At 36.3% G+C, this 17608-nt stretch overlaps 2 protein-coding genes across 10 annotated transcripts in view; one reads left to right on the top strand and one right to left on the bottom strand.

The window, feature by feature from the left end:
- The window catches only part of TOGARAM1 (TOG array regulator of axonemal microtubules 1), a 112616-nt gene extending 109729 nt beyond the window's left edge, over nucleotides 1-2887 (bottom strand). For all 8 annotated transcript variants that reach the window (XM_017961150.2, XM_017961148.2, XM_009211462.3 and 5 more), the window contains exon 1: nucleotides 615-2887. In XM_017961150.2, coding sequence (XP_017816639.1) covers nucleotides 615-2660 — 2046 coding nt within the window. In that variant the 5' untranslated portion in view covers nucleotides 2661-2887. The remainder of the gene's footprint in view (nucleotides 1-614) is intronic.
- Nucleotides 2888-2997: 110 nt separating this feature from the next.
- KLHL28 (kelch like family member 28) overlaps nucleotides 2998-17608 on the top strand; it is a 34815-nt gene continuing 20204 nt past the window's right edge. Inside the window, exon 1 of one of the 2 annotated variants that reach the window (XM_009211468.4) lies at nucleotides 2998-3486. The gene's annotated coding sequence lies outside the window, so the exon portion shown is untranslated. The remainder of the gene's footprint in view (nucleotides 3487-17608) is intronic. The other variant, XM_003901746.4, reaches the window with a different exon arrangement.

Raw genomic sequence — 17608 nt, forward strand, 5'->3', positions numbered from 1 at the left:
GTATTCATTGTACTCTTACCTATAGATTTGGAATTTTTTAAATAAAAGCTTCGGGGGTAAATCTCAGTTCAAATGTCGTATCTTCTGCGGTTTCTTTTTTTTTTTTTTTTTTTTTTTTTTACTTTTCTAGTGGAATTATTTTTTCTATCTTCAGTATTCCTGCAGTCTTTGTATTTCTACTTTAGCACTTAGCGAATTTGTTAATTGCTAATTCCTAGGTCTGACCTTTTTCCTAAACTGTGTGAAACTGGCCTCATCTTCATTCCCAGAATTTAGCTCTTTATCTGGCACCTACTAGGTATTCAATGTTTGTTGTATGATGAGATAAACTGACATGCCACAGTAACAAACTCAAACTGAATCTAGGTATTGTCTATATCACGTGTCTCAAACTTAATTAAATCTATCAAGCAGGAAGCCTATTAAATGGTCCTTTGTGATCTGTACCATAATAATGAGTACCCACATCAACATTCAGTGGATTTAAAATTGATTTAAAACAAAGCATAACATGTTTCCCTCAAGCAGACTCACCCTTCAGTCATCGCAGGCATATTTTCATTTAAATTCTTCACACTTCACACTTTCGACTCAAGAAAATTAGAGAAGCATACCTGCTCTACATCCTTGGAAGTGGAGGTCTGGTTTTCTCCCATGATTCCAGGCTGCTCATTTTCCCACGGTAATTTATTTTTTCCTTTTCCTGCACTTAATACCCTTCGGGTACAAATAGTTGGACTGTAAGATCCATAAATTTGCATGCTATCCCTTACGTGGTCACCACAGTGACAGTGTGCACTCTGAGTTCTGTTACCAGCCAAAAGCCAGTCCGTATCTGCTCCATGTGCCAAATGGTTTGATCTACCCCCGGCAGAAGATGGCATCAGTACTGCATATTCCACAAATCCCTGCTCTGTTAGCCTTGGTAAGGTTTTCCTAGCCAATCTGGCCTGCACAGCATTCATCACTCCATCTCCATTATCTTGCAGTTCAACAGTATCCACAGCTTTAAAAAGGATGCTGGTTTTACCTGAGCCCATTGATGATGCCAATACGGCAAAAGCTTCTAAAGCTGCTTGGCGTACCCTGCGTTTGCTATCTACAAGAGCTGGGGCAAGATCAAAGGACAGTTTGGGCAAGTCAAAATCCTCACTAGGATAGGTCAGCAGGGAGCAGATGCAAATGTTCACCACCTCCTCTCTCACTCTGGAATGCTTATGTTTGAGATGTTCCAGGAGTAAACAAAGCACCTGCTGAGGTCCTACTTCCTTCATTAGCTTGAGGAAGATTTTCATGTATTCTTGTTTGATCACCAACTTGTTGTCTGCCAGCACTTTGACAGAAGCTGCTATAACTGGTCCCAAGAACTGCTGTACCTGCTCTCCAAGGCGAATAACCAGTAAATGCAGGACTTGAAGTGTGCCATGAACCACTTTGAAGTTAGAATCGTCTAATAAATTATATAGCAAACTAATGAAGCCAACAAGACTAGAATGAGGAGTACAACTAGGGTTAAATTTTCCCAGCACCTGCTTTAGTTCTTCGACGGCCTGGGTTCGGTTCTTATAGTCTTCCTGATCCAATAATCGTGAATGCAGCTCCTGAGGAATAATCCCAAATTTAAGATTGCTGTTGGGAAGAGTCACTGAACAGGGAAGGGGATCTTCAGGAAATCCAGAGGCTTCAAGTTCCAAATAATAAGGAACTTGACTTCCAAACTGGGACTCCAGGCGGCGATTGTAGTGTCTCCTCAGGGCAGAGGGGAGACGAGAAATATACGATTGAAACCTGTCTTGGCCAAGTCGCTCCCCAATTTGTTGAAGTGCGGAGAAAGCTGTCTCAGATTCTTCTTCTGTCTCCTGATCACCAAGCTTTCGGGCTAGGGATATTATCACCTCGGTGAGATCCAGACCAAGCAACAAGTCCTCAGTAGTAAGCAAGATGGGAAGCAGTAGTGCTGTGGACGCTCTAAGTCGGGCATCGGTACTTTCCAGTCCTTGTTGTATAAGCGTTCTCAGCACCTCTCCAGAACTACGTTTCAGACATATATGCAGGATCTGCAGCGCATCTTTCCGCAGGGCTGGATTCTCTTCCCGTAACGAGACAACTAGTTGAGGCAAAAGTGCTAAGCTAAAGGCCTCTTCCAGCTGGCCTGCCTCCCCCTGACCCCGGAGAACGTCTGAGAGAAGTTGCAAGCAGAGCCGCTTCTCATCAATACCTCCTTCCACAAGCACTCGGCCCAGTGCCCGATACAAAGCTTCCTTGCGTCGGGGGAAGCCAAGTCGACCGCCCCGCCGCGGCAAAGCAGCTTGCAAAGCCTGAAAGGCCTCAGAAGGATCCGGCGCGGTGCGGAGGAGTTGAAGGAGCCGAGTCTCCTCTTCATCTCCCCCTGACAAACCGCCTCCAGAATCAGACCAGCTGCTTGAGACTGCCTCCGAGGGCATCAAGAGGGCCGAGGCCAGAGGCGAAGTTCTAGTGGGGCAGGAACCGTGGTCCCCCGCAGCTCCACGGCAGTAGTAGTTTTTCTCTCCTCTCATAATGCCCCCAACTCCACTATCATCAGTTTCTGGGGCGGAAGGACGACTGCGGCTCTGGAGCCGATAGGCAGAGAGGACTGGAAAGGGCGGCAGCAGAAGCAGAGCGGAGGGCGCAGCCGCCATGTAGGGTCGTTAGGTGGCGGTGGTTGGAAGAAATCATTGCCGTCTCCGAAGGGCTCGATGGAGCCCGGACTTCCAGATCCTCTCCAAGCCCCAAGCTGCAGAAGACGAAAAAGAACAGCTTCAGCCCGCCGCCAGGCCGCCCCCAACTCCGGGAGGCAGCCTCTGGCAAAATGGCCCCCGTCTGAGCCGTAGACCCCACAGCTGCCACCGGGCGTAACCAAGGGCACCACGTGACCAAACCGATTGCTTCCATGGTGATGTACCCAGCGCGGACCTCTTGACCCGGAAATCCACTTGCCGTGATGAATGCTGGGTTATGTAGTCCACGTCAGGTGTTGAGACTAGGCCAAAGTCTCCTGGAAGAGGAAGTCAGAACGTTGCAAACGTAGCTAGAGCGGAGAAGGGAGGAGGGGGTGAAGACATTAGACGGATGTGACGCTTTCCTTGCTCTGGGCGGAAGTTGCCCGCCCCACCCGTAAGAGTTGGGGTTTGACCGGAGCTAGTGAGGATCCAGCCCAGGCTCCAGTTGTCCGCGGCTCCTCCTCCTGTCGCTTCCCGTGTGATTACTGGGACTCAGGTATTTTCCTTTTGCTGTCCTCCAGCGGTGCAGACTTTGGCAGTGTTTTGCCTGAATGCCACTGGTGCTAGAGTAAGAGGCAAAGGACTGAGCGGAGCAGGTGGAAAGAGAGACGACATCTTCTTGTGCAGGGCTGGTTACCCTTGTAAACGCGTTACTCTCTGCCACCCTGAGTAACTGTGATCCTTTCCTCTTGCCATCTGCTTATCAGGACAGAAGATCCGGACCACGGCCAAGCTCACAAATCGGGTACTTTTTTTTCAATTCCTGGTCTTTGGGGCCTTTATTCGCCCCCGCCCTCCTCCCCTTTCTCCTTTTGTCGACTTCTCTTAACCCTCTGGCCACAGAGGGTTAATTTTTTGTTTGTTTTTTTTGTTTTTGTTTTTGACCACGTTTCCTTACCCTCATCACTTTGCGTTTTCTTTACAACGTACATAATCTGGAAATAGGTCTGTTTTTTGTTTGTTTGTTTGTTTGTTTTCCCTGTAGCTAACCGCCTCTCCCTTAGACGTTATCAAAGTCTTTCCTTCTAATGCAGTTCCTCTGTGGGACTCTCCCCTTCCCTCCGCCCCCTCCGTCTGCCTCCCTAGCCTCCCTGCAGGATCCTCAAGCATCTCTGCGGCCTTTCAGTCTCCTAGAGATAGAGATTGCGAAGACAATTTCACTTGCGGTGGAAGTTCTTGGCATCACGGTTCTAAGAGAATTCTGCCCTGTGGATTTAGGAATAATAGTAGACATTTATTTATTTTAGGCGAACTGAGAATTTTGTGTGCATTTTCTCCTTATCATAAATGATACTTAAACGAACACAGTGGAGGAGCTGGCGTATCTAGTGTGAGCCTGAATGCTTTGGAGTGTGTAAGAGAGATTTTTTTTTGAAGGAGTATTAATACAATTACTTTTGAATGACTCGTGCGAAAAGTCTAAGTTATCATTTGAAGACCCAAATTTATGCACTTCAAATGCAAGTATTCCTACCCTTCTCTGTACCAGGTGGGATTTCTCTTAAATACTTTTTAAAGTCTTGGGATAATTGAGTCACATATGCTAAACAGCTTTATAAATAATGCTCCCAGCTGTTGCAAGCGCAAAAATAATTTCTGAATTTTTGCCTTACATTACGATTTGAATATCAGTTTTGTTTTGTTTCTTGGGGGGTGGGGATGGGGAATAGACTTAATATAAATGAGGCTGTGTAAATATACATCCTATGTTTTGGTTTAAATTCTAGGCTGTTACTTGGGTTTTAATAAGCCATTTTCGTGTTTAAATGAATCTGCCTAAATTAGGTTTGGCTAACATGTTTCATTTTAGGGACAGGTTAAAGACAGGGAGGTGAAAAACAAGAAATGATTGTAGCAGTTGTCAATGAGAAAGTGTCTGTTTCTCATAGTCCCAACCTAAGAAGCTCAAATGTGTAGACCCATGTATTGCCCAGACTTGAGGAACCCAGTTCAAACTAACCTAGAGAATGATGTACACATTACAGTGCCAGTTTATGTTGAATCAGAATTTTCAAGTTGAAAATCCAGTGCACTCTTTCTTGTATCCAAGAACTTGGGAAGCCAAGTTAATAACTAGAGGTTGTGTGGTAATCATGGAATCACAGAAAAGGACTTCGAAAGTCTTAAATGAGAGACGTGGATACTTAAGCAGTTATCATGCCCTTTTCCTGGGAACAAAGCAAGATGAGTCTTCCTTTTGATTGTTTTTTTAGGTCCCTGTGAATCACTATACATTACAGATTGCAATTTATTTTATATCTGTTATATTTTGTCTCTTTGATTGAAGACTTAGAAGATGCATTAGTCTCCGTAGTGGATATTTAGGAAATGGGACTTCATCAGCATCACGTCTTACTAATTATCTTTTAGAACTATTTTGTGGAACGTAAATCTCATTCATTGAGTGTGTATTCTGTTTATTATGAAGCAAATTTTTTTTAAATCTTACTTTGGAAATCTAGGAATTCTTATATTGACTTAAAAAGCCTTTCGTATTTAATCATATATAGAGAGAGTACAAATTTATAATCAATTTTTAGAATAGTAGAATACACTATCAGGTGTTTTATTAATAGTACACCTCAGAAGGTTAAAAGGAAGTGGTTAAGGATACATTGAAAATTGCAAATTCAGCTAAAACAAGTTTAAAATTTCAATAATTTCAAGAGTGTAGTTAAATTAGTGAATTATAGGAATGTGTGTGCTACATATGTTAATTTTTTTTTAGCTGAACTTAAGGGTAAACATAATTGCCCTAAAACCTCCTTTATTTCCAGAATCAGAGATAACATAGTAGTTCCCTGGGCGAATCACTATGATTTTTCTATGTTCTTACTCAAATTTTACAGACATCCAGGAATATTGAACATCAGTGTGAATTCTGTAAACTAGTAAGAATTTTGTATAGTTTGAGAAGTTATTGTGAAGAAATGCTATGCAAATGAAAGTTGCTATTAGTATTAACGAACAATTATAATAACACCATGTTTTGAGTATTTGCTATGTGCCAGGTACCATGCTAGGTACTTAGTAAATATTAAGTCATTTAATCCTCTCAAGAATTTTTTGAGGTTACATCTTCTACATTTGGACTGTGGAACATTTTATGGGTGTTTCCACAAAAGAGTAATTGGATAGAGGAAGAAAGTATAACTCACATTTGCTTAGAGCTTGGAGAAGGTTTTGGTGGAGGTCAGTGTTGAAACTTTAGGATAAAATTAAGATTTTTTTTCCATTATTCATATGTTTTATTATATATCATTTAATTATATATTTTTAAATTTATTATTTTTTCTTTCAATCCTTGTTTGGTTGAAGATTATATATATTTTAATCTACCCTTTTTGGATTTCTATTCAAAATCTTTTTAGTTTCTTGTTTGAGGTAACACTTTAATAAGTTAAGAAATTATGAGCTTATTTTACAGCATTGAGTCAGTTTTCTTGATGTATATGAATGATATATTTTCATCTACTTAGGTTTGTCTTCCAAAGCCATTACATATTTCTGTCTTCAGTCAAAACTGTGATTTTAGAGAAAAATCCAACTTGTATTGCATGTTAATTACTATATATAAGTTAACAGAATTTCACGTCTGTTGCAAACAGTTTTTCAGTGGACAGGAATTAATTATGTAACTTAGACGCCTGTCATAACATGGATTCAGAAATAACACAGAAGAAAGCAAGTTCCTAAAGTCATTACCACATCCAGTAAGAGTTCTGACAGGCTTCTAATTTTACTTTTGTTTGTCAAGTAATAATAAAAGTCAAATCTCAGATAAAAGGAAAATATCCTAACTTGTTCCATAGGCTCACTGATAAAATTATATACCATTATTAGTTGAATTATCCTATGAGAAAAGAACTGTGGGAAAGAAATTTAAGAAAAGAGCAGATGTGATAAAATATTCTCCTAATTTCATAAATCGGTTATTTTCTCCTTTTAAAGAAAACTGTCTCTTTGAATTTTTTTTTTTTTTTTTTTTTTTTTGTAGTAATCTTGATTTCTCTTCACCATTTATTTACTCTGGGTGTGATCTATATTTATATGGTGGCAGATAATTGCCTCCCAACTGATTTCAGCACCACTGTTTTGTGGCTTAGGTGTCAATTAAGTAGATAGGGACTAAACTCACAACTTGACCTTTATTAACTTGGTTTCAGAGGCTAAAGTTAAGTTACTGTAGACTATGGAAAGTTTGATTTCGTTTTAATTTCAAATAGATACTTTTTATTCGATATTGACTAATGCAGTTACCAAGATTCAGAATACTATTAAGTGTTTGCTTTATCGTTTAAAAAAAAAAAAAGAAAGAAAGAACAAAAACTATAGCAGGGATATAGAGAAACCTGCTATACCAAATCTGCTTTTAGACAAATACCAGAAGGCAATGATTGTTCCATGGATCCTTCTTTATTTCATTTTAAAGCCCTGATGTATTTTTGTATCTAATGTGTGTATATTTTTTAAAGATTTTATGTGAATGATCTATCCTCTTTGTATTTCTATTCTGCACATTTTTAATTTCTTGTTTGAGTTAAAATTTTAATACAATTAAGAAATTCTGAGCTTATTTAATAAATGAGTCAGTGTAATAGAATATTTAAGAATTATGTAGACAGAGTGCCAAGGTTTAAATCTTGCCTCGGACTTAATTTCTCTGTGCCTCAAATTTCTTTATCTGTAAAATGGGTTATTTCTGAATCCATGTTATGACAGGCGTCTAAGTTACATAATTAATTCCTGTCCACTGAAAAACTGTTTGCAACAGACGTGAAATTCTGTTAACTTATACATAGTAATTAATATGCAATACAAGTTGGATTTTTCTTTAAAATTACAGTTTTGACTGAAGACAGAAGTATGTAATGGCTTTGGAAGATAAACCTAAGTAGATGAAAATTTTACAGATAAAGAATAATATTTACAGATAAAGAAAATTTTACAGAAAAAGTAGTAATAACAGTACCTATTATATTGTTGCTCTGAGGATGAAAGGAATTAATACATGTAAAAAGCTTAGAACATTAACTGGTACATATGACAGTCAAAGGTATTCTAGACGCTCTTTTGTAGAATAATTTCGTTTTATGAGAAGTGATAACAATTATAAATTGATTCAGTAAATATTTTAAGCAGCTCGACATTGTTTGGCATTTAATTTTTTGAATGTAATGTGTAGAGAGCATTGTTCTAAGATTAAGAAAACATTCTAGTCCCAGTAACGTTTTTTACTAATTATGTATCTTGCTAATTCATTTAATCTCTCTGAACTTAGGATTCTAAAACTGTAAGTCTTATTCAAAATTTAGTGCCTTATGTTTCTGTTGTTTAAGAAAAAACTCTCTTACTGTGCAAAATTTCAAAAACATGTAAAAGCAGAATAATATGATGACTATCTATTTACCTATCACGCATCTTCAATAGTTATCAACTCATGATGACATCTATATCCCCTTCCATTCCCTCATCCCCTATTATTTTGCAGCACATCCTAACAACATATTATTTCATCTACAAATATTTCAATACAGCTGATTATGGGGGCTCACACCTGTAATCGCGGCTCTTTGGGAGGCCAAGGCAGGAGGATTGCTTGAGGCCAAAAGTTCAAGACCAGCCTGAACAACATAGTGAGATCCCATCTCTACAAAAAATAAAAATAAAAAATATTAACCAGGCATGGTAGCATGCACTTGTAGTTCTAGCTACTCAGGAGGCTGAGGAGGGAGAATCCCTTGAGCCCAGGAATTCAAGGTTACAGTTAGCTATGATCACACCATTGTACACCAATTTCAGTATGTATTTGTAAAAGAAAAAAGCTCTTAAAAACACAACCACAATACCACTATTTAGCAACAAAAAATATCAGTGACTAATTAATATATTAAAATCCAGTCAGTGTGTAAATTTCCAGCTGTTTTCTAAACATGTGGGTGCACACACAAGTGTATGGTTCACAGGTTGTATTTGATTGATATGTCTTTTAAATTTATAGGTGCATTCTCTTTATTTCTTGCAGTTTATTTGATGAAGAATTTAGTTTATTTTACAAGATTTTTCATAGTATGTTTTTGCTAATTGCATCTTTCTGGTATTGTTTAACATGATTTTTCTATTTTCTATATTTTGTGTAAATTAATAGTTGGAGCTAGAGAATTGACTGTAGTTTAATTGGCTTGACTTTGGTGTATGTTGGGGGTGGGACGTGAGAATACTCATGGGTGTTATGTTTTTCCATCAGAAGGTCCAATTATCTAGCTCTCTCTCTTTTTGTGATATAAACAGCCCTTCACAATCAATGCCCAAGATTTATTAAGGATGCAAAATGGTAATATTCCATTATTCCTTCTTTATTTATTAACAGGGATACTTTTAAAAAGAGAAATTTGGCCAGGTGTAGTGGCTCATGCCTGTAACCCCAGCACTTTGGGAGGCCAAAGTGGGAGGATCGCTTAAGACCAGGAGGTCGAGACTAGTCCGGACTAGGTAGTTAGACCCTATCTCTTAAAAAACAAAAACATACAAAGTCATCTATTTCAAAACCCAGTAGTACAGTTAGCATAGGAAAGGCATAATAAATGTTTGATTCTTTCTCTTTGTTTACTAGGTTTCAGATAATGAGTTGGTACATTAGCATCCTCCAGTGGTGACCACTAGGATTTTTTTTTAAGTATCATTATTAACTCATGCATTTAAAATATCTGATATCTTTTAATCAATTGCAGTTGTTATTATTGATGATCAGTTTGTCCTGTCTTTGACTAGTGAAAGCCTATTCAGTTTGGCCCCTGAATATTTTTTATACTACTCTTGTAGTATTTGATAGCTTTCTTGCTACCTAGGATTTATTTATTTATTTATTTTGAGACAGGGCCTCACTCTGTCTCCCAAGCTGGAGTGCAGTTGTGTGATCACTGTGCACCGCAGCCTCGACCTCCTGGGCACAAGCAGTTCTCCTAGCTCAGCCCCCCAAGTAGCTGAGACTACAGGCGTGTGCCATCACACCCAACTAATTTTTTTGTTCGTTTTTTTCTTTGTAGAGACGGAATTTTACCGTATTGCCCAGGCTGGTCTCAAACTCCTGGGCTCAAGCTATCCTCCCACCTTAGCCTCCCAAAGTGCTAGGATTACACCACCTAGGATTTGGATTCCAAATTTGTCTTGACATCTTCTGCCCCAGACATAATATCAGCTATTTGCCCAAGGAGTTCTGTTCTCTTTGAGGGAAGTGGTATTTAAGGACTACATCTGAATGCTAGAAATGTTCTTTGCTACTGGGATGGTCAGTTTCTAGACCTTTTCAATAGACAGAGCTAGGAAATATAATTTATTTTTTTCCTTAAAATAATATTACATATATTTCCTTAGTATTACATGTATTTCATTTATATTTATATAAATATAAATATAATACTTATATTACATATATTATATATTACATATATTTCTTTGAAATATTACATATATTTCCTTAAGATTACATAGATTTAATATGTATGTATAGCTCACATGTATTTTATATATTATATATTTATATATTATATTAATATATATTTATAATATATATTACATGTATATATCATAATATTAATATAATAATATATTGCATTTATATATTATATAATAATATGTTATATTTAATATTAATATACATCATATAATATTTATATATTATAAATTATATAGAAATTATGTATTATGAATATTTACTGTTATTTATATACATACATTTAATTAACATCTTAGTGTTATATCTTTATCTTCTTTTTCCCGTACCAAGAATCCTAGATCACAGTGACCCTAGGGTTGATAGAATATCATATCATTACTCATTTGCTTTATAGCACAATGCACACATTAACAGTGTCACAATACAAATAAACAGTGTCCTCATCAACAATGCAATTACTGAAAACAGCGTAAGATGTATATTTTAGGGCATATTGCAATAAAGACTATCAGATTACTGTTTTAAAGTTATTTGGAATGGTATGGTAAGGCCACTATCTAGGTACATATTTTCTTCCTTTGTATTTTCAAATTTCTTATGGATCATGTTTTTAAGATTTAATTGTGCTTTATAATTATGTAAAATACTTTTCTGATTCCACAATCAAATCTATAAAACAGAGTATATTCAAAGATGTCTACCTTCTATCTCTACCTTCTCTAGTTTATTCCATACCTCCTCTTGTAGGTAACTTTTAAAAGTACATATTGTATGTACTTTTTTTTATTAGAAATTTTCTTTTTTTATTTCTATTTTTTAATAGAAATGATTATGTATATTTGTAATCTTCCCTTTCATAGATAAATGGTGACACACTAAACATACTTTGCTTAGATCAGGGAGATCACTGCAGAGTATTCCATACAGAGATTCCCCGTTCCTTTTCATTGCTGTATAGTACTCCACTGTGTGGATGCTCTATAGTTTTCACAACCATTCTTTCGTTGCTGGACATGAGAGTTGTTTTAAAATTCTTGGTCAGTTGCCTTTTGGTCTCTCAAATATGAGGAATAAGAAACATGAGTATATTCTTTTGTTTTTATAAATAGACCTGCAATTATTATTAGCCTTATGAATGTGTCTTTATACATTTTTGCCAGTGTAATTTTTGGATAGATTCTTAGAAGTAGGGTTGTTGGGTCAAAGGATAAGTCCAAATGTAATTTTGCTAGATTTTGACAGATTTACCTCCAGAGGTTTTGTATCGTTTTCTATTCCCACAGCAATGAGTGAGATTTCCTGTTTCTCACATCCTCACCAACAGAGTATGCTGTCAAGAGAAAATTGTTAACTCTATGTATTAATGTATTTGATTTTAAGTGAAGTTGAGCAATTTTTGTATGGTTAAAACCATTTATGTTTTTAACAAACATCTGTTCATTTCTTTAACCAATTTTTCCTATAGGGCTAGAGAGTTTTAGAAATATTTTATAATTACTGATAAAAATTTTATATATGCTACAAATATTTTTCCCAGTCTCATTTATATTTTTACTTATGATTTCTTTATTCTAAGTTTTTAAAATGTAGTCAGTTTTACCTATTTTTTCACCAATGTCTTATGGATTTTGTTTCAGTTAGGAAACTGTTCCCTAATCTCAGGTTGTCTTAGTTTGTTTTCTGTTACTTGTAACAGAATATCTGAAACTGGGTAATTTATAAATATAAGGAATTTATTTCTTACAGTTATGGAGGCTGAGAAGTCCAGGGTCAAGGGGGCCACATCTGGTGCGAGCTTTCTTGGGGCTGCATCTGGTGGGAGCCTTCTTGCTGGTAGGAACTCTGCAGAGTCCCAAGGCAGCACAGGGCCTCACATGGTGAGGGGGCTGTGAGTGTGCTAGCTTAGCTCTCTCTCTTCTTTTTATAAAGCCTCTGGTCCCACTCCTATGATAAATCCCCTTTAATTTGCTAACATATTAATTCGTTAATCTGTAAGTAGATCAATCCATTCATAAGGACTCTGCCAATCACTTCTTAAAACCCCTTCTTCTCAATACTACCGCATTGGGGACTAAATTTCAACATGTTTTCACCCCCATTTCATTCTAATATTTATATAATTACATTTTTCATATGTATACCTCTGATTCATTTGGAATTTATCCTGTTGGTGTAGGTATGTAGCAGAAATCTAGTTTTACCTGTTTCCATATGGCCATTCTGTTATCTCAACACATTTAAACGTTTCTATTTTCCCTTGCTGGGATGCCACTTTTATCATATACTAAACCTGCATATCAAATGATCTACTTTTATATTTTCTGCTCTCCATTGATCTGTTTTTCCTTACATACTTCTCATTTAATCCTATTAATCCACAACAAATTTTACAAATAAGAATGTTTAAGCTAAGGATAAGTAGTTTGCCCAAGTATCAAATAGCCCAGCTATTAAGTAGCAAAATGTAGACTTAAATCCAAGTGTCTCCAACTCTAAAATTAATACTTTTACTCACTGTTCTTTCCTGTTTTTTATGGTACATACACTTCCTTTTACGCAAAGTGGTTACTGAGGTAAATGAAACTGCCAGTGTAAAACTGTTTGACAAATGTGGGGCTTTGAAGATTGGAAAGTATTGCTTCTTTGAATTAGTTTTTTAGCCATTTATGGGTAGATAGCTGAGAACCAAGTATAGTTACAGTTGTCATTTATAATTTTGAAGGCATTATAGTTTTTGAGTCAAACACAGTGGTGTAGTCCCAGCTACTGATGAGGCTGAGGCAGGTGGATCACTTGAGCCTAGGAGTTTGAGGTTGTATTGCGCCATGATCATGCCTCTGAATATCCATTGCACTCCAGCCTGGGCAACATAGTGAGACCCTGTCTCTAAAAAAAATTTATTTGAAATATTTCTTAGAAATAATTTTCAGTAATTTTTAAGCTGTTAAACTTGAGCTATAAATATTTTAACTGGTTCTGGAACTTTTGCCTAAGAATAACCTGGAGGACTTAAAACACAGTTTGTCCATTTCCTGCAACCCCAATGATCTATGTAGTTTCTGATTGCTTACAACTGTGATGGGGCTCAAAATTTACATTTCTAGCAGGTTCCCAAATGTTGCTAATGCTCTTGGTACAAGAATCATATTTTGAAAATCACTGTTTTAAAAACTTTGTATTTGAAAATGTTAGAGTTCTGCGCATTTTTCTGAAGTCCTATTTTTTGAGAGAGGAAAGGGGCCAAATTAAAAATTTTAAGAATTAATTTGGCCAGGCTCAGTGGCTCACAGCTGTAATCCCAGCACTTTAAGAGGCCAGGATGGGTGATCATTTGAGTCCAGGAGTTCAAGACTAGCCCAGGCAACATGGTGAAACTCCTTCTCTACAAAAAAATGCAAAAACTAGCCGGGCGTGGTGGTGTGTGCCTGTAGTCCCAACTACTTGGGAGGCTGAAGTGGGACAGTCACCTGAGCCCAGGAGGTCAAGGCTGCAGTGAGTAAACTAAGATCTTGCCCCTGCACCCCAGCCTAGGCAACAGGAATGAGACCTTGTCTTAAAAACAAAAACAAAACAAAGTAAAAGAATTATGTTATGGCAAACTGCTAGTGTAATTCATTTTAAGTTGTTACCTATTTTTATCTTGCCTTGTTGAAGTTACTAGTTGACATTGTTTTGATTAAGCATTAAAACTATAATTTTTAAAATTAAACTTTATTCTCAGTACTTCTTACAAGGAATGAAAGTATGTCATTTGCATCTAATATAATTATAAACATATGCATAGGCTTTTTTTTATGAAATTACCTTTATCAGTGCCTTTTCTTTGGCCCATTTTAAACACTTTGATAATTTATATTATTATGAAGTAAAATGAACCATTGCTGATTCAAATGAAAAGAATGTTTTACTCACTAGTTGGAACGGTCAGAAAATATTTAAAAGGTTTTAACAACATAGATCTAGGAAAGTGAGATAAAGAAGTATTTTAGGGGCATAAGTGTAGGGGAACAACTTTGTCATGGTACTCTGGTCACCTTGCATGTATCTATGTAGGCAAAGACTTGGACCTCAGGACTGAAGCTTATCTGTGGCTTGACACACCTTGTGATTCTCCTGGAATATGAGAGGGTGAGAGGCCTCTAAGGAGCTGCTATGAGGTCATCTCCCAATTTCCCACTCACCTCTCTATTTCCCCTAGAAGTGTGTCATGAGACAGTTTCTCTTCACTTCCCTGGTTGTGATTAGGTATTAGACTTTTGACCCCACCCCACACTCTTAGAATAGAGCTACAGAATAGAAAACTGCTTAGCCATAGTTTACACTGGGCCAGCCCCTTTTTTGTGTTACCATTTTTGATGTGCAGGACAAGGATCCAGGCAGTTTACTCTTCGGCTAATCTTCTGTTCACTCTCTAAGTAATAAACTATCTAAATCTAATAAGCCATCTAAATTTTAAAATGGCTTATATATCTCTTTACTGATAGAATTAATGAGGCTTTGGCCTGGCTTTGGTAGGTATTTGTTCCCTGGACAGTAAGCAAATTTCCTTTCTTTTTTGTTATGCATGGAAGGAAAGGCGTTTCATGGATATAGTTGGCAATAACCAAGCTTTTTTAAGGTTGATGAACAATAAAAATAAATCACATCTACCAATTATTGAGTGCTTATGTACCAGCACATAGAAAGGCATATTTACAACTACTTTTTATACACTTTTGTCTGCTTTTTTACAAGTGGGAAAATTGAGACTTTTGACTGAGTTTCCCAAGGTCACATAGCTGTTAAACAATACATCCCATTGTACTGTAACCTGGGAAACCTGGTACGAAAGCCCAGTCTCTTAAAACTATACTGTGTATCATACAAATATATGCATGTGTGTATATTCATGTGTTGTGTGTGTACATATATGAATATGTGTATTTACAGACCTATATTGTGTCATGCATGCATGTCATATGTTGATGGTAATTTACCAGTTTTGAATTGGGTACACAAAAATTAGGTTAGCAATATAGGATCTATCACTGTGTGATTCCTACTTATATTAAAAATGAATCTAGTCAATAATTCGTAACGTTAATTTGAGAATCAACAATTCTGTGATACTTGTTGTTGCCCAAGGTATCAGAGAAGACAGAGTGGATTTCTTATCTAATAGTGAGAGGTAGTGCAACAAAGAAAGTTGAATACCTCTCAAGGGACAACTCAAAAAATTTACTAGTAATAAGTCATATTTATTAGGAGCCTACTAAGTGATAGGCACTATTCTGAGCCCTTTTTATGTATAAACTCATTTAATCCTCAAAACAACCCTATATTATAATTGTTATTCCTGTTGTTGTTGAGTAACTTTCATTCCTTGGTTTTTCGTGTGATGACTCAGACCTCCTTTTTTCCCAGACTCAGTACCTCAGTTCCATTACCTGTAAGACCTGATTTGAATTTCTTCTCTTCATCAGGTGTTACAGTTTGTTTAGATCCCTTTCAAAGGATGATACCCAAAATCTGTACTACAGATATGGACTGACATTTGCAGAGCGAAGCAAAAATTTCTCCTCTGTATTTCTGTCTATTATAGTTCTGTTAATGCAGCTTAAACCCACATAAGTTTATGGTGTTAAAATAGTACTGCAATTAAAATCCCTAAACCTGTTAAACACATCCTACAGATGAGTCTTTTCTCTCTTATTCTATACTTTGGGTAGTTGGTTTGGAATCCGCTATAGAATTTTTACGTTTATCCCTTTTAAATTTCTTGTTATTAGATATCAGGTCTTTCGGGATCCTTACTGTGTTAGTCAATGCTTTTGCTGTCCTTTGCAGCTTCAGGTCATCTTCAAAGTTCAGGACTTAAACATCTTCATCTTGGCCTTATAGAATACCACTAGGAACATCCCTCTAGGCCTCATTCCATTAAGTAGTATATTTAATGGGGGGTATTTGTTCCACCAGTTGCTAATTTAGCTAACTGAACTAGCTTATATATTTTTTAGTTTTGTTCTTTGAAACATCATGAAGGGCATTATAAAATTATTTACTAGTATCTAGTTAAATATCAAGTTTACTTTTCTGATCTACAAGTCTTCTAAATACATTTTTAAAAAGAAACAAACCTAGTCTGTAACATATCTTACTATTTTTAGCTCATATGTCCTAATCCTAAAGATCTCTCCATCTTCTTATTGGTATTCACAAGTCAAATCTTTAATAATTTATTTTAGAATGTTATCTGAAATTAACAGAAATCTTACCATATTGTTGAATTTACTGTCTTATTTTTGAAAATAGTCTTCAGTCCTGTGGCATTGGTAATGATTCAAGAATCTCATTTTCAGGCTCTTTTAAATATCTTGAAACATAATTGTTTAGTCTGAGAGAGAGAGAGATGAATTTACAAAGTGACTAGGTCTCCTTTTTCAATCTCTTCTCTTATTTTTCTCATACATTTTCCTTTTCTGTTGTTCATCCTTCACTTTTTAGTCTACCATTCTCCTTGTTAAATCAGAAAATGAGAGTTGAAGGGAGTATGTTTTACAGAGCAACTCATATAATTGAACTAATTGCAGGAATTAGTAAATAAATGGAATATAGTAAATTAGTAAATAAAAGGAATATAGTAAATAAATGCTTATAGACATCCAGGTAAAGTTAATTTTTGATCTTCAGTTTTGAGAATTTGAATTGGAGGAAAGGAAGATGAGAGGAGAAAGGTTATAGACAAAATCTAACGTGTGGTAAGAAAATATTTGGGAGATAGCAAGTTTTATATAGAGTTATAGTCATTACATGAGCATCATAAGAGTAAAAGGTCATCGTGGGAAAGAATGGGAATTAGTGAAAGTGGGGATATTGGGAAGCGGCAGTTTAGTACAGTGAGGCGTAAATACTATATTCTTAACACCTCAAGCTGTATATTGTGTAGAACTTTATAATTTAGAGAATCACTTTCAGTTAAACTTCTGAGATAAGTGGGGCATTCATATTTTATGAATCAAACAATTAGTACTTAGATTAAGAAAGGCTGGTACCTGTTATTCCCCCTAATAATACAATTCAAGATCCAGATGGGACTAAAACTCATTACCTTATATTTCCAAAGTCTGTGTTCTTCACTGATCTTGTTTTATCTCTATTGCCTCACTACTACCATAGTACTACTGTAGTACAATATCACTTATTCTTATAGTTTATCATGTTTTTATGTACATTGTCTGATTTGATCCTCAAAAACCTCAGCTACATTAATACCTGAATAATAAAGTACAGGTATTGTTATGATCTCATTCTGCAAATAAGGAAAACAAAGATTGAGAAGGTAAAGTTAACAAGGACTGCTTTCTTAACCCCATTACCTATTTTTTCTATCGACTTGCCTTTCCTGTTATTCATTCTTCACTTTTAAGTCTAG

The sequence above is a fragment of the Papio anubis genome, chromosome 7, assembly GCF_008728515.1.
Source record: "Papio anubis isolate 15944 chromosome 7, Panubis1.0, whole genome shotgun sequence".
In the NCBI taxonomy this organism is placed as follows: Eukaryota; Metazoa; Chordata; class Mammalia; order Primates; family Cercopithecidae; genus Papio; species Papio anubis.